Below are 22,422 nucleotides of genomic sequence, written 5' to 3' on the forward strand. Positions count from 1 at the left end.
TCACGCACCTGCGACTGTATAAGATGATCCGATGCTTATCGGGCAGTGCGGTATGCAGGTTCTTTTGGGTGAGAAACCAGGCACAGGGCAGAGATCAGATGATACACAGGGGGACACGAGAAGAAAGCAGATGAAGCACGGGCAGAGGGATGGCTAAGGCAGTAGAAACACAGCGCAGGAAGAGGCAGGCTGGTCAGCAGATCGAGACAAGAATTGCTGCTTCAGCGCGTTTCGCATTTGCTGTTTCTTTTTTCCCTCATCGCCTCGTGAGGGCAGATGCACCGCACCCAGCCCTCTGATTGGCCCCGCGGCCGTAAGCGAGTGCCTTATCGATAAACGCGGTCGGCGGCTCTCGAGTTGATCCGCGCCGAAGCGGTGAATCGTATCGCCGGCCGCCAACGTCTGACTCACCTGCCCCTCGCGCCTTTCCTCTTTGGGATTCACGTCTTGGCGGTCATGTGAAAGCTCCCCATCACGTGGTCTGCTGCCCTGACGCTCTCCACCGTCCGGCGTGTCACCTCCAGCGTTGGCTCGAGATATCAGGTACCTGATACAACAAGACTCACTGTGTTATCAACACCGAGACCTCAATCTCCACATCTCAACCTCTCCTTGTCTATAGAATTTCGTTATAAAGCTATCACCATGGTGGTATGCTCTCTCTGGGAGCTCAGGAGTGACAGCTGATGCTAACCTCTACCAGCTCGGCCGCCTGACGCACTACGCTTTCGATGCGGTGCTCAGTATGTTCCCCCGCTCCGTATCTTTCTTTCCCCCACGTCTGTCAAGATCAGTTACTAACAATTTCTCTACAGTTTCTGCCTTCCTGGCAGGCATCAAGCGATCTACTGGACTCACGTAATCAACCCCCCTCCTTTCCATGCTATACCGTTTCCCGAACCCCGAACCCCGCTACCAGCATACCTATTTACCCCCCGTATACCGCCCACATATTCTCCATTCCTCCGAATTCTCCTTCCCAACATGCACACCGAGCGATGGAAATTGTAAGACAGGACTACAACAGATGCTAACGCACTTGCCCCGCGCCCCCTTCTGTGGCCGGCGTGGGACCGTCACAGCCCCAGCCTCAACTCCGACAAGCTCACCGACAACAAGGACATCAAGAAGTGGGTCGAAAACTACCTCGGTGTCGGTGAATGGGTCATGGACCAGTCCGTCGCCGTCCTGGGCTCCTCTGGCTGGTTCGAGCGGAGACGTTGAATTGCTTATTCCTTATCTACCTATCTATCTACCGTGCTACCCGGCTTCGGTTTCGGTTTCGGTTCGGTAGTCTAGTCGGGTTCCAGTGCTAGTCCACCATCTACGGCCACGAAATTTTCGCTCCTTTTCTTTTCTAACTATATATTTCACGACTGCATCAGCATCATCATGCATGCACCTGGGATTCGATAGGATCAGTCAGCCAGTCAGATTAGAGCGTTTGGATCGATGGAGGAGCCGAGCTGGACCGGCTGGACTTTGAACTGTACAGGTAGAAGAGTGGACTCATGTCAGTTTTTGGTGGAAGATGAGGGGAGGAAGAAGAGCAGAGCAGGAGAACAGACGCAAGATGATGGAAGAGAATAAGAAGACCACACAGCCGCTTTTTTCTTCTTGCTCGCTTACGTTGCCATGATACGATCGATTCGATTTGGTCTCCATTCGAATTCGTCGCAGGAATGAACTGGGCGTTGGGATTTTATGGGATACCGTGCCTGTTTCTCTGTCTAGCATATACTTTTCTCATGACGAACTTTTTTGCTACGAATACTACTTTCGATCAGTCACCCAAAAAACGACTTCATATCTGGATAAGCATGATCGTTTCTCTGCCTGAGGCCAGTGCATGACGTCTGCTTACCCCTGGTGCCTGGTAGTAGCCCTGACCTTATGTGAAACAAGCAGTGGATATCGCTATCCATATGGAGGCCATAAAGTAATATGCATATGTAAGCAATCCTGAAAGAAAGAAAATGGTCCAGTCCACTTCGCACATGTACACACATACTGCATGTAATTGGCTCGACAGGAGTGACTTAAGCCTGAGAAGAATCAGCGCCAGATTTTTAAACCACCGAAAAGTGGTCTGTTGACAGTCCATTCGTAGAGTATTATTTACTAATTACCAAGCAGCAATCATTAATGGTATTAATGGGATAAAGCCATGACACGTCGTATGTATGTACATACATCAAGCAGTAGCAGTAGCTTCGCCCTTCGTCTAGGTAGAGTCACTCTCAACTGCCCGCAAACATAAACTGCTGAATTCCAAGTTCCAAGCATCGTCGTGAGGTGGGATCGTAACTGGCATATCGGGTTTTTGCTTCTACAAGCAGATTTGGTTAAGTCAGGTACCTAAGGTAGGTAAGTGGTCGGGGTAAAATAGACGACGAAAGGGGTCATCAGAATGGTTAATTAAAAACTGCCTTCACGTCTGCAGCAGTTTGTCGATGTCGATGCGGCGGAAATACGAGATGTGATCGAGAGCTTCCCAGTACTGCGCTATGCAGTCCCGAGATATGAGGATGAGCTGGGAGGGGATGAATTTGTCTGTTTCTATTTTGTTAGAAACTGTGTCGATCTATTTAGACTGTCCTTCAGGTGGGACCTTTTCTTTCTCCAGAGGTTACTCCACGAGAGACTGGATACGTACCATCTCTAAAACCCAGAGCCGCAACATGGCCTTTACTCTGCACGATCCTGGCTCCTCTGAAGGGCTTTTCGTCTGCGACACGCACCAGGCCGGCCGACCCGATGTCCTCCGCGATGAATGAGATTTCGCCGCGGGGGACGTTCGGGTCTCCGGTTAGCTTTATTCCTTCCAAACTACCCTGCTGGATGAGTTCATCATCCTTGTTTTCCAATTCCATTGCAGTCTCAGCCTCACTGGATTGAGAAGCAGGATTTATGGTCGGAGGTGTCGTCGGGCGGCTAGAAGAGTTCGATCCAGATGCCACTTCCTTGTCCCGTTGAAGGAAAAGAAGAAACTCGCACCCGTGATCCGAATAATCACCGACCCATATCCCCTGATATGGCTTCTCCCTCGTCGGTGTATACAGTTTCGGGTCAAGCGTCGCATAGGTGGACATTGTCTCGGTGCTTCCTGTGGCGAAGATAGGGAATCCCATACGGAAACGTGCCCACCTCCTCACTCGAAAGGCAGATTCAGATATCTGATCCACATTCTGAGACGGCTGATGCCACTCGGACGGATGAATTTCCATTTCACGGTATACACGATTGGAGCTTGGGATCGTCAGCGGTGGCCACTGCCTGTCGGGAGGTATTTCTTGGTCCGCAGGAATTTTTCTCGCGCATAGAGAAAAGGAATTGTAGACATGCTGCATCTCAAGAGGCATTGGCATGCGGATTTCACCATGTAGGTACTGCCGTCGTTTTGGCGGGGCAGAGGCGCTGTGCTTCAGTAGGATAACCGGATCGTCAAGCCAGAGCCGTACTTGGGGATTGAACGTCTGGATGATGACTTCTGGATCCCATTCCCACTCCTGAAATTGGTGTGATTGTTTCTCAGCAACAACGCGGTACCCTTCTATCACTCCTCTACGATTGTCGTATCTTGTAAGGATCAGGTTTCCCGTGTGCTCCGCATCCGAGAACCAGATCTTGTTTCGCGGTAGGAACCAGAAGGGGTTATGGGCGATATAGAGTTTTCGGAAGCAGTCGAAGGGACCGGGATCCTGGATCTTGAACGGTAAGTTCGAGTTGACTAAGTCCGCCCAGAGCAGATCATTGCGGCCGTGCTCGAAGAGCGTGTGACAAGTCGCGGACGCGCAGGCAAGGTCTCTCGCGGAGAGATGGGAAAGGATTTGATGTATAAGCTCTGGAGGGAGGCTCAACAATCGCGACTCGGAAGGCCCTCCATCTATCTGTCGATTGTCAACGTCTGTCACGGTCGGAGGAGGTTCAGCAGCTACGGTATGCGTCGGCGTGCCGTCATTCTGCTGCTGCTCCGGTTCCCCCACTGTCAGAGGAGCTTGACTCTCAGTCCCTGGCAAACGGTGAGCCAGAGCATCTTCGCTCGGCGCCGAATCCGTTGTGAAGGCCACGAACATTCCGTGATCGAAGCACTGTTGGAGCTTCCAAGCGGAGGGGCTAAGCTACCGATGGGCGAGGGGTCGAGAAAACAGCCAAGAACTAGCCGGTGCGGATTACATCACGTCCATCACGTCCAGGGTCAACAGTGCATCGAACGGGGAATGGGCATGGTGAAGGCGATGCCTCGTTTCCGAGGAAGTGATACTCGGTATATCAAGCGGAGAGGTAAGCAATGTCAATGTCAGATATCCGGGAGCCGTTGCGCGCCAGGGCGGTATACGGAAATCCATGGGAGCCGCCCGCCGCCATCTCCGCAGCCGGGTGGACCAGCTTCATCCAGACTTTCGTGCTATGTCTGCTCCGTAGACACACGCGTTGACATGCTAGAGAACGCTTCACTATCGCATTGGTTTCTTTTCTCTCTGTTTTCGTCCACAGCGTCTCTTGAATGGTTGTCTATCCCGTCCCCATTTAGAGTGCCTGTTTTCCCCTCCCATCTACCTCTGCAAGCAACAGTGCCTGAGCAAGACAAGGCGAGACACAAATGCCTGCTCCAAAACAGTTTGCCTTTGGTGAAACTGTGGACACCCCCTTGTCCAGCAAGACTCTATGGGCAATGTAATTGCCTGCTTCGATTGTTTGGCAATCATTTTGTCAATTCTATGTGTTTGTCTACCGTTCTTATCTATTCCCCGCATGTGAATTCCTGTACAAGGCTTCGAAGCTTGAATCTTTTTGATTTTTCCATCAATGTCCAATGATCTCAAGGGAGATCATGATATCACATTCCGTCCTATCCGAGGTCTGTCTCTGTGGCCTCTCCTGGACCTGTCAAGCCATCGAACAGCAATGTTCTGTGCAGTGATATAGAAAGATTGTTAGCCCACTGGACTTCTTAAGGATCCGGGGAATCGGATCAGATATTGTCAAGGGTTCTTGGGTCCGTTGGACTGGGATCGAGGCCTTCGCATCTCTGGCGAAAGGGCCAAGTCGGCTAATCACTCCTAGCGTCAGGATTTTCGATATGGTGGATCCAATCATACACAACAACGTCGACGCGCCCAACGCGTGACACGTCCACCGTCAGGTCAAGAATCTACATGGCTCCACTGAGAGAAGACGTATTGAACACATAGTCCATGGAGCCAAAGCCCGAATTGGAATAACTCATCGTGCTGATTGGCTCACATGGATTCTGCAGTCCAGCTTTGTTTACCCTTACCTTATCGGGATATACGGACCCATCAATGATCGAGCAATGCAGGGACTGCTGCCTGCAAAGATGGGTATTCAAATCGCGTCACCTGCCGTGAGGGGTACCTCTCTACCTACAGCAAGCCCTTAGATGGGATATTATTCCTGATGCAGTTGCAAGCACAAAGTTTTGAGACAGCTCGAATTGTTTGTTTATTTTCTCTTCACACACCCTAGATCTCGCAATTATTTATTCACAGGCCTTATAATGCGCTTTCGCTTTGTGTGCATTGTTATCACTTTATCTAACTGATAGCTTCATTGGCCTCTTCAACCTACTGTGCCACTTCGTGTCTTTCAGTGATCCTTGTTTACTTTTTGTTTCGCGTCGCATTGTGCGGCATTGCGCATTATCCGTTAGTGGTTATCATTGCCATTCTACGTCTCATCTCGAGGTAAGCATCCTTACTTGCGAGCTCCGACCTATGCAGCGGTGTATCTCGTCTCCTGGTGAAGCGCATGGGCCTACATTTCGCTATGATTGATTCAGCTGGTTTATCTGTTTTTAAATCCGATGGCCTTTGGATGAGACTGATGGCGTCTCCAGGCTGGGATACTGCTCCCCCCCGCATATCAAAGAAAGACGAGGACCTGCAATTTCAACTCAGATCTGCCACGTCATCCAAGCGCAACAATATGACTGGCCAAATTTCTCTAACTGGAACCCGCCGAAAGAGGGGGAATGGTTCCATATCACGCTCGGGCCATGATAACCCAGCCTCGGACAGACAAGGAGCAGAGATACTAACCCGGTCAAAGACGCGAAAGAACGCGCATACCATCCACGATGGCCGTGCAGAAGCATCGCCTAGCACGCCGCGCAAACCAAAGAAGAAAGTCCGCTTCTCTGATCCGGGCCTTCAACTGCAGCCTATGGATAATGACGCCTCTACTGGGCTTACGCCTGCGATTCTTCGCACTTCGTTTGATGAATCAGACTTCGGTCAGGCAGATTCCTTGCCTCGCACCCCTACTCGGCGTAGACGACGAGTGTCAGCTCCGGTAGCAGGGGCAAACAGCGCCATCGACCCTGTCTTTCCTATCGAGCCCCATACACCAGCTCGTGTGATCCAGTTCACGCCGATTCGCCAAATTCTCGATCAGCGAACACAAAGGCGGATTCGACGAACCGGGCTCAGTGATGAGATAAATAATATTGAACGGGAACGTCGTCTTGCCCAGAAGCGCGAAAAGCTGAGACTACAGGAGAGGGATGCTGAACTTGCAGCGTTAAAGCGGGAAGTAGAGCTTGCGAGAAATGCCAATGTAGAGAAGAAGAATGCTATGGTTGATGAGGAGAGTTTCCTGTTCTCCAAGAAGAGGATTGAGGAATTGGAGAACGAAGTCAGTCAACTTAGGGAAGAGATCTCTAGAACTGCGGACAGCAGGCTCAGCGGCTACAGCAGCCTCGAGTATGGCGAGGGAGACACCATAATGATCGATGATGGCAATTTCAATGAACACTCACTTCTCACATCGATGTCGCCTGATCCTCGGAACCGCAATGGTGTTGATCTTGTGATGCCGCCCAGTCCTTCCCTTTCGAGCAATAACGGCATAACCACCGCTGAGGCGTCGACTCAGGCCGCTATCCCTGATTATGATCAAGAAGCTGAAATCTTTGCCTTGTCACGCGACCTAGAAGCTGCGAAGCAGGAGAAGAGAGATCTCTTCAATGAATGGCGTGTTCATGTTAACCCTCCGGAGAACCTAGGAAGTGATGACATGTCCCGGCTCTCCTCGCCACCTCCGGACTTTATGAAACGGATTATTCCAACGTTGAAGGCCGCCACCTCTTGTGCTTCGGATGCTGTCCGCGCTCTTGAAGCTGTGCGGAGTGATCTTTCGGGCATGGGATTCCCTGGTACCAACGTGGATGAGATAATCGTTGAAATGCGTCATCGCTTCAGATCAGCTCGCCTAGAACTCGAGCGTACTCTTCCTGGAGAAACACCCAACGCAGGCCTGGACAACGGAAACGCCACGTTGCATGTCCTCGTCGCGCGAGTCAAGTCCCTGGTTAAGGCCTTACAGAAGGAACAAGAACGCACGGAGGGCTCTCTTGGCCGTGAAAAAGCTCTGCGCGGCCAATTCGACACTTGCCTCCTTCGATATGAGGCTGCGGCAAGGAAGATTCGCGAACTTGAGGAAACAATCGATTCGTCGGCAGGTGATATGCTGCATGCGAGGATGCGAATCCAGGAACTAGAAAAGCAAGGGAAGGAACAAGCAATCGGGATTGAGAGATTGAACAGCGCCCTCGACAGATATCACGATGAAGTCAAAGGCTTAGAGGTCCTAATTTCGGACATTGAAATGGAGCACTTGTCATGCAAGAGCACATACGAACAGACCATATCAGATCTGCAGCGCAAAGTTAGCGTTGAAGAGACAGCTCGACAGACTGCAGAATCGACCGCCGCTGAGCGTGAGAAACGCATCCAAGAACTGGAAGAGACTGTCGAACGGAACCGCATCCGGGTCTGCGACCTAATCGCACAAGTCAAGTCTTTGGAAAATGAGCGAAAACGGGTCGCAGAAGCCATGGAAAAGAAGGCAGCAGAGCAATCAGAACTTCACAACCAGGAGATTGGATCACTGAACGTCCGCCTGTCAGAACTCACGACCTCTCTTGAGGGTGCGAAGTCGGAGATCGAGAAACTTCGCCTCCGAAACTCCTATCTGGCTGAACAACTCCAGCTTGAAGTCGAGGCTAAGAACAACCTGGTGGACAGATTAGTCGAGGCCCATGAGCGGGCATCGGCCAGCATCAAAGAGGCCATCAAGGCAGACCGTCGGACCTCCAAAGTCCGCGAAGCAAACAGGAAGATCAAATCGGATGACCTCGAATCAGAAGCGATGATGCCTGGCAGCGAGCCGATAACTCCTGTCAGCATGAATAGGTTCGTGAACGTTGAAGTTGGAAGAGGGAAAAGGGACAAAAAGAGGGACAGTGGAGTTGGGATGATCCTCACGGAAGAACTCAATGTGGATGACGATGATGACGAGGGTAGAGCCTGTCCTACTTCTGATGCCGACAGACTTTCGGACTTGGGTGCTTCCAATAATAATGCCTTGGAGGCTTGATTATGCTTGCTGGCGTTGAGGGTAAACGGATGTGCTGTACTGTATGATTTCTGAACTGCGAAACCCGATTTCTTTTGTTATCTTATCCACCATCTCTCTTCCATTTCTCGATCTGTTTTCCTTTTGTGACGAGGTGTCCACGTTCATTTTCTTTTCCCTTTTTGGATTCTTCAGGATTCGCTCTGTCTTCACGTTTCCCGGTGATATATACGGTACTGTACCATCGGATTAGCAATGATTATTATCGTTATTCTGACTCCTTTGGTCCTGTATAGATCTCAAGAGGAAATACTAACTAGCAACTATAGGAAGGCGAGTCGCATGACAAGTGTCTTCTCAACTGAAGCTTGAATGAAACTGCTAGTCCGATCTCTCTGTCTTTCGAAATGCATCGCTGATTTCTTTTTCAGAGTGTCGATGCACCTTATACATATCAAGACCTCAAAGAACTATGTCCATCCCAATATATTACAGGCCCACACAAGTGACTGCCGGTCTGTAGAGAAGAGCAATTAACACGCTCTAGATAGATAAGGATAAAAGTGCTTCAAACTGAGAAGTAACTGACCGCAAGCAAAACTGACCAGCAAAATATGTTCAGTTTCTTTAGGAAATAATGGGGGGTGGCACTGGCACTCTAAAAATTCCACGCAGCGTCGCGACGACCCGCCTAGCTTTCTGCTTCTAAGCTTTCCTTCTAGTATCCCTCTGAAGGAAATTTAGTAACCACATGGCCGGATGGTGTAGTTGGTTATCACGTATCGTTAACAATCGATTTCCCTAGAAATCGATGGTACCGATAAGGTCCTGGGATCGAACCCCAGTCTGGTCATGATTGTCTTTTTTTTTCTCCCCTTCATTCTCTTCCCGCCACTCGGGCCTCCATAATTTTTTTTACCGGGTCGAATTCCCACTTGTTATTATTAATATTAATTTCTGTGAGTTACCTAATAAGTCTCATTAATTTTACGGTTGACTAATCATGGATAATTTGGATCTAGTTATTGGAGCGTTTCTTAAAGCGTGGGGAAGGTACGGAGGTACGGAGATAGTACGGAGTAATAACAACAAAAATAAAAGGGGAATAAATCATGTAATGGCGCTTACAGCGGCAACCACGACTGCTCCGGGGTGGAGAATTTCTTCTTTTTTTTCATTTCGCTTTACGTGATTAGTATACAGGGTACTTCTTTTTTCGCATGCCACGTGGGATCAGTCGGTGGCTTGCCCACATGGATGAGGATTCCGGGTTCAAATCTCGGTTGAGCCCTGTATAGCTCTCGAACCACCCACTTAAGAAATTGGAAGAAATTTAACAATTGCCCGACCAGACCCTTTCTATGCAATTTTGCTCAGATAACAGATGATCCTCGCAAAATGACAAGAGAAAAGAAATTGGGTGGGGTAGGAGTAAGAGGCCGTTCGGCGATGCGGCCAAGAGACGCAGCTCGGTAGGTAGATATATTCAGTAGAAACGAACTCTCGATCCTACCAAACGCAGCGCATACATACATTGAAAGCTTAGTCGATCAACTAAGTAGGCAAAAGACGGGTAGTCATTCAAACAAGCCTCTCTCTTTGTCTTGGAGGACCCAATCACATGACAGCGTTCAGCAGAACACACACACACATATATATATATATAAAGATGATGGAGACATTGAACAAATCAGTCGCCACAGGAATGTGGATGGTACAAAGATAAAATCAATCGGCGTTCCTTCCTGGCTTATACATGGGGCAACAAACAAGTACACTCAAGAAGTGTTCAAGAAAGCGAATCAAGAAATAATGCGGTGTTAGGGAGAATGGCCGTAGGATGAATATATCAATTTCCAGTAGTGCGACTTTAAAGCACGGGTATAACCAAGATGTGCTTCAAGGAAGCTCGAACGTAACTGACCATGACGTTCGCTAGGGTATATTGCCGGGCGGTGTTGAATTCCGTCTGCACTTTGCTCCTGGTGTGATCTGTGGAACGCTACTGACACTGATCTTTCTGTTGTTCAGGCTTTTTGGAAGCCAAGATTCATTCCGATCAAGTGGGGAGTAATCCTGGGCCTGAGGTGATCCACGGCTGGTTGTGAACTCTTCCATTGGGCTTCATCCGTTCCTTGGAGAGTAAAGGGGACAGACAAGAGCATAGCATTTAGGGACCAATGGACCACGGGGCCTCCGCATAATGCTCTTGTTTTCAAATGAAAGTTTTATCCGGTGGAAATGGAATATCCGAGGACGGGCTCAAGCCTCAAGAGCTACCAAAGTTTACTCGACGGCTGTTCCGGCGCTCCTGGATTCGCCTCTCTGTCTCCACGTATAGACGATCGAGGTATTCCATTGCGGATGCATCTTTCAAAATCTTAGCAACCTGTGTCCCGGCTGAGATGAGTTGCAGCACGTTCCTGTCATCCTTGACAGGTCTGGATTGATGTTTGGCGGCATGTCGCATCTCCAGGGAGTTTTCCAGCACGGTGACTAACTGTTTGATCTGGCCATTGTATAATACCCGGGCTGGGATCCGACGTTTGGTGGCCAGTCTCTTCAAAAGATAAACCCACTCGGTCCACTCCCTGTCAGCGGGCACTCTCACCTCTCTCTTATCCGGTTCCAACGGGATTGGAAATTGATATTTTGCAATAAAATCAAAAGCACATTGTGATAAGCGGTCATTAACTTCACAGAGAATCTGATCTTGCTCTGAGACATCAAGATTAGTAGGGAGGTGAGGCAGTTCCCTCTCCTGGGCTGCTATTGTCCGAGGGGATGGAAGATCCAGAAGCTGGTGCGGTCCGTCAAACTCATCGCGATTGGACGGTCGCCTCTGCGAATGATATCTAATACCTCTTGGTTTCTCGACACCACGTCCCTTGGACATTTCCACTAGGTACTGTGACTTTTCAGGCGACTTAGATGGGATGGGATCCCGTATATAAGAGTCTGGGGAAATATAACCGGGTGATTCCCACTCCCTGTATGCAGACACCGGCCGTGGCGGCTGTCCGAGTGGTGATCCGATTGGTGGAAAAGACACATGACCAGACGTATTTGGATAGCGCCCATAATCCTCGGCAGAGACTGGAATTGAATTGTAGGAAGACTGATAATCAAACTGCCCTGCTTGTCCTAAGGATCGGCTATGCGCATGTGTTTCTCTGGGTGCAAAGTCCCGGGAGGGAGGAAATGCTCTTTTCCCGCTAGGCGAACGAAACAGGAGACTCTCAGTATTATGACTGAGTAGAGGAAACAAGGAGAACCGAATGTACCTTGACTGATAAATCAGAGGAGATTCCGGTGGCGGTCCGTAGAACTGGGAATGATGGGACATCATGCTAGTGGTTCATGTGAGTGCACTGTGAACGCAGGCACTGTTGTACCAATTCAAACTAACCTTCGACGGGGGAAAGCATCCGACTCGCTGCTGGTGGAATAAGAGCTTCGGTCCATGCTTAATGATGTGCTTGAGAATGGAGAAAAGTCGCCAGGAAGTGCCATTAATTGGGGCGAGACAACAGGATTCATGGAGCTTAACGGAAGCACGCAAAGAGAAAAAAAAAGGAAAAAAGACAAGGACAAAGGACCAAGTTAGATATATGCTGCCCAGGGAACGCCAGAAATGTCTTTTGGGGAAAAGCTTAAATTGCGTGGATACAGGACGGGGACCGACAAAAGGGCAGTTATATATTAATATACCGCATCGAGGACTCCGGCACGAGGCTCTCGTCTAGTATCAGATAAACACTGCATTTCTACGGCCTGTATGGAGAAACAGAGCCAATAGTGACAGCTGGCGCCAAAAGTGGATTCCGGGACGATATTGACCATCGTCGCCGCGTACATACTAGGTAGCTATCCAAGCAAGCCTTCACCGCCTGTTGATCTCATCGATAGCCTACCGTACCTGCTGGCCATCATAGCCGAGACTGGGTGCCAGAGGAAGTGAGATGGAATCTAGACGCCGAGGGAGGAGGCAACCGGCCCACCCGGATCGATTTCCACCCTAAAGGGAGAATGCGGAAGGTTTCTTTGGGATCTCGAACATGATCATCCTGGGTAAACCTGGAGAGCGGTTACTAACCAAGCTGGAATGAGAGATAGACATAGCCATCCTGCCTAAAAAAGCCTCATGGCCAAGGAAGCATCAGGAATTGACTGATGAGGCCCGTGTCGCAGGCCTTTGGGCAGCAATGCGAACAGAAGGAACGTGGGCGCAATGTCCGTCCACTAAGGAACTCCCGCCCTTTGGGGTGCTCATATTAATTGAGACGCTTATGGAGCAGTAGCGCCCAGTCAGTGGCTTTTTCGGAAAGTAGGTAATCAATATTGTCGAGGAAACAAGCCCAGCATGCGCACATGAGGATATGCCGGAGCCTTTGGAACGGTTGTATGTGGAGGATCAGGGGTGATGTGGCAGGTGTCCGACGGCAGGACCGGCGCCTGCAGACCTCCTCAATGGCCCCTAGTTTGTTGGTTGCAGAATGATATCATTTGCAATCAGTTCAGGGACATTCGAACCCTCGTCGTGTAGCTTTCTCATCCGGAGCATGCGATGTCGTCTCGGCACGACGCGACGCAACCCGAGTAAGAGCTTTTGCGCGGCTAGCTCTCTGAAAAGATGGGTACCTACTCGGGGAGACCCACACCAACACGCGGAAGACTAAAGTGTAACATCTCGAATTGAACTGTGGAGAGCGTGGGATCTACGCCCGTGTACTGGGATAGCTCGATGGGAATTGGGCATAAATGCACGACTTCGAGGCCCAACTCGAAGGCCGGGACGCATTGACCAATTGAGGGCTCGTGCCGTGGAGTTAGCAAGACCCGAGGGCGGGAGGACCACGTCCTAGGAGGAAATTTGTATGCAATATAGAAGACATCATTAGGGCAGTGTCTGGACGTGTTGTCTATGGTGGACGACGAGAAGAAGCGCTATTGACTTCAACGTTTCTCGAAACACGAAGGATGCCTGCATGTGACGTCATAGTTCCCGAGCAGGCATCTAGGGCTTAGGGCTGCCTGCTTGCAGTCGTTTGAGATTTTCCTCTCTGACCTGAGTCGTCTCAAAGCATGCCATGCTATCTATCTAAGTCGTCTGCTATTTCTGTCCACGTGTTGAGTACAGGACCACTCACAGATCCGATGGAGACTACGCCACTTCAGTGTAGCAATAAGGATCTTTGAGAACACCTGATCAATCCGAGAGAAAGAACAGCAGGCATCAAATGGACTAAAAGATTTCACTACTGAGGACCGGTCACAAGACTGAAGGAAATCATACAGCTGAGGATCTCCCCAAAGATACTCCCAATAGGCCGCTGCTCTGTCGGTCTTGAAACCCAAAATAGAGAGCTAAGGACCTCTTAGAGCACAGGACAATTCCTAAGTGATTTATTCGGTCACTGAAGCTACGCTATTTATATACGTAGTGAAAACGGAGTGAAAGTGTTACAGAAAACATGAAAAATTGCCACACGTCGGGCATTATTATTGTTCGTGAAATGGTATTGACTCTTAAGTCAGCCTACCGGTGCGGGTATCATCCTTCATCTAACCTTATCAATCACATTTTGTCCCTGGCCTCGGGCGTCAGGGAGCTGAAGACCCAGACGACAGGCATAATCCTGGATGCTGGTGAGCGGGACTCCACGTACACCAAAGTTTGGCGAGCACTCACTTCGCAGCTGAGACGGATGGCGTCTTCGATCCCGACGCGAGCCTCATAGCCCAGAATCTTCTTTGCCTTTTCTCCGCTTGCATATCTGATGCAACATGCATCCTTGACGCTTCCACGGCTCAAGGTCGTCGCTGCCCCAGACACCCACGTGAAATACTCGGAAACAAACCCTGCAACCCACGCCAGACTGGTTGGGATATGGACCTGGAATGGCGGGATATGCCCGAAGTGCGCCCAGATCGCCAGACAGAAGTCTCTGAACGTTATCGGTTCGTTGTTCTGGATGAAGAATGCCTCACCGGCAGCGGTCTTCGAGGAAACCAAGTTCTCCGCAGCCAATACGTGGGCATCTGCAACGTTTGTCACATATGTGACATCCCAAAGGTTATTGCCATCGCCAATTATATAGGAGGTCTCGCCCTTGCCAATACATGCGTGGATAGACGGAACCAATTGATAGTCGCCCGGTCCACAGAGTACCGAGGGCCTGAGAGCAGAGGTCGCCATCGTGGGGCTTGATGCCTTGAGGACGATAGCCCCTGTAGCAGTCTGACATACCATTAGTACATGAGAACAATGCTAATATAAATAATGGGCGGGGCGCATGACCTTGGACTCTCCGTATATGAGTGACGAACGAGATGTAGGCCAGCGTTCGTCAATGTTAGGATACGGGTTTCTCATGTCGTCAGTCACAGCACAGCAGCAGCTCGTATAGACGAGGCCTGCACGCCAGCCTGTCGTGCGGCCTCAAGTACATTTTAGTCCCTTCGACGTTGATCTTCCAGACCAAGCTCTCCAGCTTTCTCCCATACCGCTCACTGAGTACCGGCACTATTCCCGCAGTATGAATCAGAACAACGGGTCTGACTTTCTAAACGGGTTCCTTGATCTCCTCTGGCGATCTAACATCAGCCTGAATAAATGAGATATTAGTTGGTAATGCATGCGCGTTGGGAGGCTTTATATCAACGATCGTGATGGCGCATTCCGGGTGCTTCTCGGCCAGAGCTGGGTCGCGGAACCCACAAAGCCAGTACCGCCCGTTATGAGAACGTTGGTGAGGGCCATGCTTGTTGTTCTGACAACCATCAATTGATGAAGTCCATACTAAAAGAAAGGTAATCCCGGCGTGCTGTAGTTAGGTTCTAATAAATCTCCTTGTTCGTCTCGTCCCCTGAACAGTAATCGGAGGAGACTCGGGGTAGGTGAACCGACGATCATGGAGATTCGTGATTGGTTCCGAGCCGTCTCAATGAGTGCAGGGGGAAGAAATAATGGAACCAGTCCCCGGTGACAAAAGATTGTGACTTCACACTGGAATATGCCTCAATATATCAATTTTGCTGCAGTTAATTGGGACCTACAGTGAAGATGAATAATAATAATAATAAAAAAGACAAGGAGATTCACAGTTCATAACATAGCTTCGTTGCTGCAAGGACTAGTAGTCATGCCACATACTTCCCCAGTGTGAAGTCTCATTCACGCGATAACCTACATAGGTTATACCATGGGGACAATCAACAGCATAAGTATTGTACAAGGGGGGAGTTGGGTAAGAAGGCGTTTGAAGCGACACACAACGTTACTATACAAACCCGTGACCTAGGTATAAATCAAAGCCGCAAACTCTGAAACGCAGCAGCTGACCAAACTCCAATTTTTGATGCAAACAAGGATCCTTCCCGTCTAGATGACCCTGCATAGAACCAGACCTCCGACCTTCTTCTCGACGCATTCCCGAGCCTCCATTACCCCTCGGTCCGTAGACAGGTAGAGACACTCTCCAGGAGAGCGCAGACCCTCGACGTATCCGCTCTTCTCCCCTCGGATGATCCGACGAAGGCCCGCGACATCCATAGTTATTCTTCGCTTTGGCTTGCTGACCATCTGCATTTTGCTCAGCACCGGCTCACTTTGCCAGTACTTCAGACCGAGCCACAATCGCCGCGAAGCGACGTTGCTCTGCGTCACCGGTTCCACGCCTCCATGCTCGTCGTTTAGAGCAGGATGGCCGAGAAGGATGTGTGGTGGAGGAGGCGTTGGTCCTCCGCGGACAACAGTCGAGATGAAACCGGAGTTCTGCAGCGCCAGGCACAGTTTGAGGTGCAGTTTGCTGTTGGGAATGGACGTGAGGCCTAGGCGCGCCTTGGTAGCATTGTTTATATGAGAGCAGACATGGGCAAGATTGACGAGCGACATCTTGTATCAGGAAGTAGGAATTGGCCCCCAGGGCCGTTTTCTTTCGTGGACGGATGAGCGAGCGACAGTGGTAGGTCTCACGCAGGCGCTGCGGGGCGGAAAAGTAAGCAACACTAAATAGAGTAAGCAATATGGAAGCAAATTTACCTGTCGAATATAGCTTCAAGGACGTCGCAAGGGAATGGGAATTGCTCTCAGCTCGGGACAGGCAAAGGTACGGCCGTCAAGCGTTTGGCGGAGGCCCCGACGAGATTTTCGGAGAAACGAAGCGACGAACTCCGCACGCCCTCGTCACGCCCGAACACGCTTGGCGGGGCGACAACGCAGGCAATCAGCGATCTGTATCTCATCGCAGCGCTCGAATAGCCGCCGGGCTGTCGCTGCTGGTCTCAAGGTAAGCTGCTTCCCCTCATTCGCGTATATAAGCCCTGGATGCTTCTCCTGCTATCTCCCACTGTTACTGCCCTTTCTCCTGTGCTTCTTCCATCGCATCTCCGCATTGCTGATCGGCACCATGCCTCCATTGCCTGGCGAAGAGCTCATGCTGACAGTGTAAGTCCAGACCCCTGCAGGAGCCAGCCACCAAGGCAATTCGTTCTGATGCCCATAGCTACGCGGACGTCCACTATTATTTTGCTGCACCCACCCCGAGACCTCTTTACCACCGTTTCGATAAAGGCTCGTATCTCTATATCTATCACGATGCCGTGCAGCGCAAGACGAGAATTGAGATCGCGAACAATCCCGGCACCCCTGACCAGGATGCCTTTCATGGAGGTCGGCTGTCATGGAGCTTATGAAGCGAGTCATGAACCGTGCTGACCAAGTGCATTGCAGCGTTGGATGGTGTCCATCTGCGACATTCGACCACATTCCCAACCCTCTGTACGCTGACGGTCGACGGGCAGACTCAGAGATCGCCCGTATCACCCCCGCCTCCTCAAAGTGCAAACGGCCATGAATGGCATCTGCCAAGCGGAGATCCTCGCGATGAAGGCAGGTTTCTCCTTCGTCTGCACACATTGGATATCTATTTCTGGACCTTGGATGATGCGAATCTGTTTCTCGATTCTCTCGAACGTGTACTGTACGCTGGGCAGATTGAGACGGATCGCCATCCCCAACCCACCGACGATGCAACGAGCACAGTTGTTCAGCAGCTTGAGAATGTCGCAATTACGGACCCTGCGTACCAGAATGGGCAGACTAGGAATTCCCGATCAGAGCCGGCTTCTCTACCACCTGCACCGCAGCCTGCCGCAGGGACTGGCAATCTCTCTCATGGCGGCACGCCCCTGCAGCCAGTACAGCCAGTCCAACCTGAGCAGACACATTCTGATACTCATACGCATAAAAACGGCCAGGAAGAGCCCGCGAATTACACGCCTCTTCCGTATAACCCAGCTGCTCCAGCCGCTCCAGAGCCGATCAGGCACCGCGAGAAGACCCCGCCTCCAGTGGATGGGGCTGAGGGGACTGGACTTGCAGCAGCGGCAGCAGCTGATGAGGGCCGTCCCTATGCTTCTCCTTCACAACTTTCAGGCGGCTTTGCGCCTCCTCCAACCAGCCCCGGATTGAGCTATCCTACGACACTGGGAGTAATATCACAGCCTGGATATATGTCGCCGCCACCTAGCGCCGGTTTACCACCACCAAGCGCAGGGCTACCACCGCACAGCGCGGGATTACCACCGAGCGCAGGGTTCACTAATACTCACAGGGCATCTATTTCGTCTCACTCCTCCCTTCAAAGCATCTCTCGAGCACCTTCTTTCGCGGGCCCGCCGGTCGCGGTCACGAGCAGCTCCATAACCCAACCTGCAACCATGTCCTTTGCCCCTCCTCCTGCACAGGATCCAAACGCCCATCTTTACGTCCAGCAGCAGCAACAACAACAGCAGCAGCAGCAGATTTACGCCTCTCACCCACAACAACAACAGCAACAGCAACAATACCATCACCCTCAATACGCAGACTACATGCAAAACCTCCAGAACCAGCACATCCAGACCGGTACACCGCCACCCACCGTCCCCATCGGCGGCTACTCCAACTACTCCTACGACCAGCCTCAACGGACCCATTCCGGTTCCGTCGGAAGCGGCTCCGAATACGACATCCACAGCCAGGTCTACCGACCCACAGAGGCGGAGGCCAAGAGCCACTACTACAAAGATGCGCAGAAGGCGATGAAGAACCCGGGGCAGAGGCCGGGGAAGCTGGAGGACCGTGCGGCACGCATGGAGAAAGGGGTGAATCGGTTTCTGAAGAAGTTGGAGAAGAGGTTGTGATTTGATGAAGCCTTTTTTTTGCTGTCTTATCTATCTATCTAGCGTACGAAGGCTGGCTCCTGTTGTCATCGTTCTTTTTTTGGTTGTTCTTTTTTTGGTTGTTCTTTTTTTGGTTGTTCTTTTTTTGGTTGTTCTTTTTTTGGTTGTTCTTTTTTTGGTTGTTCTTTTTTTGGTTGTTTGTTTTCGTGTGTACAATGTATGTACGTACTTTTTTTTTCTGGCGATGATCTGATCTGATATATACCCGGTAATTAAATTGAGCGTTTTCCTTCCGTACAAATACATATACAGAATAATAATCATAATAAAAACAAAATGTCCCCATCCAAACTGCAAGAGCTTTGATAGACCGCACCGGATCGGACCGGACCAGACCAGACTGAGGAATGAAGATGATTCATTCCATTTATCTAACTGTGTTTACGTTAGGTAGGTTCTGTCCATTTATTTAGGTTGGGTAAGGGGTCCCGTCGTTCCAAGCTACTGCTTGCTCTCTACGGATGATGGGACTTGATAGTATCCTTCTTCAACTTTCCTTCTTGGGGAAGAAAAGGAGTACTAGTATGCCCGCCCATCCAACTATTCATACCCCTCCTAATTACCTACCTACCTGGTACATAAGGTATAGTACTATAGGAAACCAAGTCAATGTCTGTTCATCATATCAATAAATCATTTCTAGGTCTCTCAATCTCCCCTACCTACCTACCTTGAATTGATGATCCACTTCCATTCATTCACCAACAACGGTTCAATGGCTCATGTATGGTTGATTAGATTGATTGAAAAACCCCTTGATGCAAGAAGACTGATTCATTTATCAAGTACTAAGTACTAAGAACACACTGCCTACCTGCCTCCTTACCTAGTAATCCAAACACCACCTGCGCTAAGAGATACTGCCATCCAAACACCCAACCAAATAAAAAAGAGTAATAAACAGAATGAGTAGATCATTGCTAAACTCAATAAAAAAGAATATGCGCCATCTCACATCGACCAGAAAATCCGATTAAAATTTTCAATAAAATTCCATACACTAATAATAAGGCTAGCTAGCTCCAAATAAGTCGGACATAGATCAAACAACGTCGAATGGAAAAACGGAGAAAAAAAAAAAAGGAAGCTTGCCCACATGGAAAAAAGAGCATTGTGCCAGATGCAAAAAAGTAACACACGAACCGAATCACGCCTCAGGCTAAGCTATCAAAGGAGGTATAATAATGGCTAAACTAGCAAGAAGGTAGGTAGATAATTTGAAGAAGCTGTGGAAAAAGAGAAAGAAATAGAGCATGCAACTACCGATTTACCGAAACATGACCTTTTCACGCTTTCTCCTCCGCAGCTGCAGATGCCTCGATGGCCTTCTCCTCAGGTTCCGCTGGAGTTGCCTCAGGCTGCTCAGTCACGGTCTCAGTGGATTCCGTGGCAGGCTCTGCAGGTGCTTCCTTAGGCTCCTCGGCGGGGGCTTCGGCTGGAGGCTCCACAGGTGCCTCCACGGGTTCCTCCGCAGTCTTGCTACTCTCCACTGGTGCCTCTGCAGGAGTTTCCACAGGTGCTTCCTGAGGCGCTTCGGGGGCAACTTCCGCAGACTTCTCCTTGGGCTCTTCAGCTATCGGTTCTATCGCATGTTCTGCTGTGTTTTCAGCTGCAGCCTCGCTCTGCTTATCCTCCCCGTGCGTTTGCGTGTCGGACTTCTGACTCGCCGCCCTCGAAGGTGCCCGCGAACGATCCTCCGCCTTTCCACCGGTCTTCTTAACAGCAGGCTTGGCGACCTTGGTAGGTCTCGGAGGGCTCTTCACTTCTACTTTCTCATGCGCTTTGCTCGCGGAGCTCGCTGTTGGCCGCATCATCCTGGCCAGGAAGCCCTCATCAACTGTCTTGGAGCCGGCATTGCTGACGCGAGACTTGGGCCGGTCGTTGTTCGCTTGCGCAGGGCGAGAAGACTGCTTGCTGAGGCTGGAAGCGGTGGGAGCAGTTCGCGGCGACGCCGTTCTGCTCAGGGTGGATGGCCTCCGCGTGAGGCCAGACGAAGGTGTAGCAGCCCGGCTGGGTGATTGCGAGGTCCCTGTCCTCGCAACAGCCGAGGTTCGACGGGCTGAGGGAGCAGGAGACTTCGATCGAGCCTTCGGATTGGGGGAGGAGGTCTTCGTTGGGGTGTCTCGCGAGGGCGTGGAAGAACGCGTAGGCCTTTCTGTAATCTTCGCGGCGGGGTTCAGGGATGGCCGACTGGGCTTTTTGGTTGCTGCATTAGCCGGTTCCTTTCCCGTCTCTTTCGCCGTAGCTGGCTTGTTCGATTGAGTTTTCGGGATGCCCTGAGACGCGGGTGCTGTAGATTTGGGTGTACGAGATTGGACAGGAGGCTTGGAAGCCTTGGTGGGGGTGGCTTTGGAACCGGCTATATTGGTCGCATTGTCCTTTGGAATCTTGACGTTTAGCGGACCTTTGGAGTCCGTCTTCGAAGCTAAGACATCCTTCTGGGACGACGCTTCCGTAGCCTTCTCTGTCTTTTCGGGCTCCGGTTGGGCCTCCTCTTTGGCGGAGGATGCGTTCGGAGGTGATGACACTGCACCACTGTCTTGTGGAGGAGACTTCACGGCCGGTTCCAACGTTGACTTGCTCTGCGGGGATGCACTGCTTTCCGAAGGCTTCTCGAATTTCTCAAATGCACTCCTTACGGCTCCTACTCCATTGCTGGGAGGGGAAGCGACATCTGACGCCTTGTCCGATCCCGGCTGGGGAGTCGCGGTTGCAGAAGCCCTCTCGCTGTCTGGGTAGTCTCCGTCGCTCGTCTTTCTCACTCCGATCTTCTCGACGGCGATGAAGCTGGCCCGCACCTTGGACAGCGGCCTCGGGGCGGAGCCATCCGAGCCGACGGGCGAGCGCCCACGGGACGGAGGGGAGGAGGTGTTGCTCTGACTGTTGCTCTCGAACTTGGCCAGCAAGCTGCGGACTCCTTGGGACCTGTTCTCTGCCATGGCCGCTCTGAAGCCTAGGCAGGTGCTGCAGTCGTGGTGGTGATGGTGCGAAGCGTCCGGTATGGGCGCCAGGGCATCTATCTATGGCTGCAGTGACACCACCTGGGCAGTGTCACTGACCACAGCACGCTGGGATGGAAAAAAGAACTCCGCAATCTCCCACACCGCGTCGATATCTCAGCAGGGTTCAACGGAGGAGGGGCGACGCGGCCAGATGCTGTCGGGCAGCGGGCAGGGGTTGAGGGACTGCGAGACGAGGACGCGTAGTAGGGGCAACGTGACATAAACAGACCCCGCGGGGCCGCACGAGGCGAGAGGCAGGCAGAGGCAGGCAACAGAGAGAAACAGAGGAGGTAGGACAGGAGAGGAGGGATTAAAAAGGATCGAAAGACCTGAAACGGCGACGAGAGTATGGATACGCAGGAGGAGTAGCGGTGGTAGAAGTGGTGGTTAGGGGGCACGGAGCGCCCAGGCGCAAGGGGAGCCTCAGGGGCCGCGGTTCCGGTGCTGGGGCCACGGCAGATCAGCGTGAAACGGCACCGTTGATGGGAAAACATGGGGATCGCCGTGACTCTGACAGCAAGCAGACGCTGATGCTTCCATCGCAGGGCTGAGGTTCCACGCGGCTGTTCCCTTGATCCCCTGCAGTGTGATGCCTGTGCCGATCATCGCCTGATAGTCATGATATCTGGGTCTGCATCTTAACGAAGCACATGTACATGCCGCTGCGGCGGTTGCATATGCAGGACCGCCACTGGGACGAAATAATGAAACATGGATGGGGACTGGAGAAGGTACGTGCGCTCTCTGAAGCGTAACGTCTTCTCCAGTAGCCAAATACGGAGCAGAACCGTGTCCTTTACAGCGCCGTCCCGCC

General features: G+C 51.1%; 10 protein-coding genes and 1 non-coding gene across 11 annotated transcripts; 5 read left to right on the forward strand and 6 right to left on the reverse strand.

The window, feature by feature from the left end:
• Positions 1–23: 23 nt before the first annotated feature.
• On the forward strand, positions 24–862 carry VTN00DRAFT_774 (uncharacterized protein; the record flags this gene model as incomplete). Its single annotated transcript, XM_069434516.1, has 4 exons — positions 24–50; positions 466–651; positions 704–743; positions 816–862. 4 exons carry the CDS (start codon positions 24–26, stop codon positions 860–862), a joined length of 300 nt encoding a protein of 99 aa, XP_069291481.1.
• A 165-nt stretch (positions 863–1,027) lies between these two features.
• VTN00DRAFT_775 (uncharacterized protein) lies at positions 1,028–1,486 on the forward strand (the record flags this gene model as incomplete). Its single annotated transcript, XM_069434527.1, has 2 exons — positions 1,028–1,257; positions 1,300–1,486. The coding sequence occupies 2 exons, from the start codon at positions 1,028–1,030 to the stop codon at positions 1,484–1,486; spliced, it is 417 nt and encodes a 138-aa protein (XP_069291482.1).
• A 23-nt stretch (positions 1,487–1,509) lies between these two features.
• Positions 1,510–1,737, reverse strand: VTN00DRAFT_776 (uncharacterized protein; the record flags this gene model as incomplete). Its single annotated transcript, XM_069434538.1, has 1 exon — positions 1,510–1,737. One exon carries the CDS (start codon positions 1,735–1,737, stop codon positions 1,510–1,512), a length of 228 nt encoding a protein of 75 aa, XP_069291483.1.
• Positions 1,738–2,431: 694 nt separating this feature from the next.
• On the reverse strand, positions 2,432–4,076 carry VTN00DRAFT_777 (uncharacterized protein; the record flags this gene model as incomplete). The annotated part of the gene is made up of 2 exons (XM_069434549.1): positions 2,432–2,553; positions 2,657–4,076. 2 exons carry the CDS (start codon positions 4,074–4,076, stop codon positions 2,432–2,434), a joined length of 1,542 nt encoding a protein of 513 aa, XP_069291484.1.
• A 1,873-nt stretch (positions 4,077–5,949) lies between these two features.
• VTN00DRAFT_778 (uncharacterized protein) lies at positions 5,950–8,400 on the forward strand (the record flags this gene model as incomplete). The annotated part of the gene is made up of 1 exon (XM_069434560.1): positions 5,950–8,400. The coding sequence occupies one exon, from the start codon at positions 5,950–5,952 to the stop codon at positions 8,398–8,400; it is 2,451 nt and encodes an 816-aa protein (XP_069291485.1).
• Positions 8,401–9,132: 732 nt separating this feature from the next.
• On the forward strand, positions 9,133–9,232 carry VTN00DRAFT_t6. The gene has a single exon. It is a non-coding gene; the product is annotated as a tRNA-Val (tRNA).
• A 1,416-nt stretch (positions 9,233–10,648) lies between these two features.
• Positions 10,649–11,275, reverse strand: VTN00DRAFT_779 (uncharacterized protein; the record flags this gene model as incomplete). The annotated part of the gene is made up of 1 exon (XM_069434571.1): positions 10,649–11,275. The coding sequence occupies one exon, from the start codon at positions 11,273–11,275 to the stop codon at positions 10,649–10,651; it is 627 nt and encodes a 208-aa protein (XP_069291486.1).
• A 2,682-nt stretch (positions 11,276–13,957) lies between these two features.
• VTN00DRAFT_780 (uncharacterized protein) lies at positions 13,958–14,578 on the reverse strand (the record flags this gene model as incomplete). Its single annotated transcript, XM_069434583.1, has 1 exon — positions 13,958–14,578. One exon carries the CDS (start codon positions 14,576–14,578, stop codon positions 13,958–13,960), a length of 621 nt encoding a protein of 206 aa, XP_069291487.1.
• A 1,185-nt stretch (positions 14,579–15,763) lies between these two features.
• Positions 15,764–16,276, reverse strand: VTN00DRAFT_781 (mitochondrial 37S ribosomal protein uS8m; the record flags this gene model as incomplete). The annotated part of the gene is made up of 1 exon (XM_069434594.1): positions 15,764–16,276. The coding sequence occupies one exon, from the start codon at positions 16,274–16,276 to the stop codon at positions 15,764–15,766; it is 513 nt and encodes a 170-aa protein (XP_069291488.1).
• Positions 16,277–16,790: 514 nt separating this feature from the next.
• On the forward strand, positions 16,791–18,567 carry VTN00DRAFT_782 (uncharacterized protein; the record flags this gene model as incomplete). Its single annotated transcript, XM_069434605.1, has 3 exons — positions 16,791–16,828; positions 16,887–17,053; positions 17,114–18,567. 3 exons carry the CDS (start codon positions 16,791–16,793, stop codon positions 18,565–18,567), a joined length of 1,659 nt encoding a protein of 552 aa, XP_069291489.1.
• Positions 18,568–19,892: 1,325 nt separating this feature from the next.
• On the reverse strand, positions 19,893–21,545 carry VTN00DRAFT_783 (uncharacterized protein; the record flags this gene model as incomplete). The annotated part of the gene is made up of 1 exon (XM_069434616.1): positions 19,893–21,545. The coding sequence occupies one exon, from the start codon at positions 21,543–21,545 to the stop codon at positions 19,893–19,895; it is 1,653 nt and encodes a 550-aa protein (XP_069291490.1).
• Positions 21,546–22,422: the final 877 nt, after the last annotated feature.

The sequence above is a fragment of the Thermoascus crustaceus genome (genome assembly GCF_041956765.1).
Source record: "Thermoascus crustaceus strain CBS 181.67 unplaced genomic scaffold VTN00scaffold_1, whole genome shotgun sequence".
NCBI classification, from domain to species: Eukaryota; Fungi; Ascomycota; class Eurotiomycetes; order Eurotiales; family Thermoascaceae; genus Thermoascus; species Thermoascus crustaceus.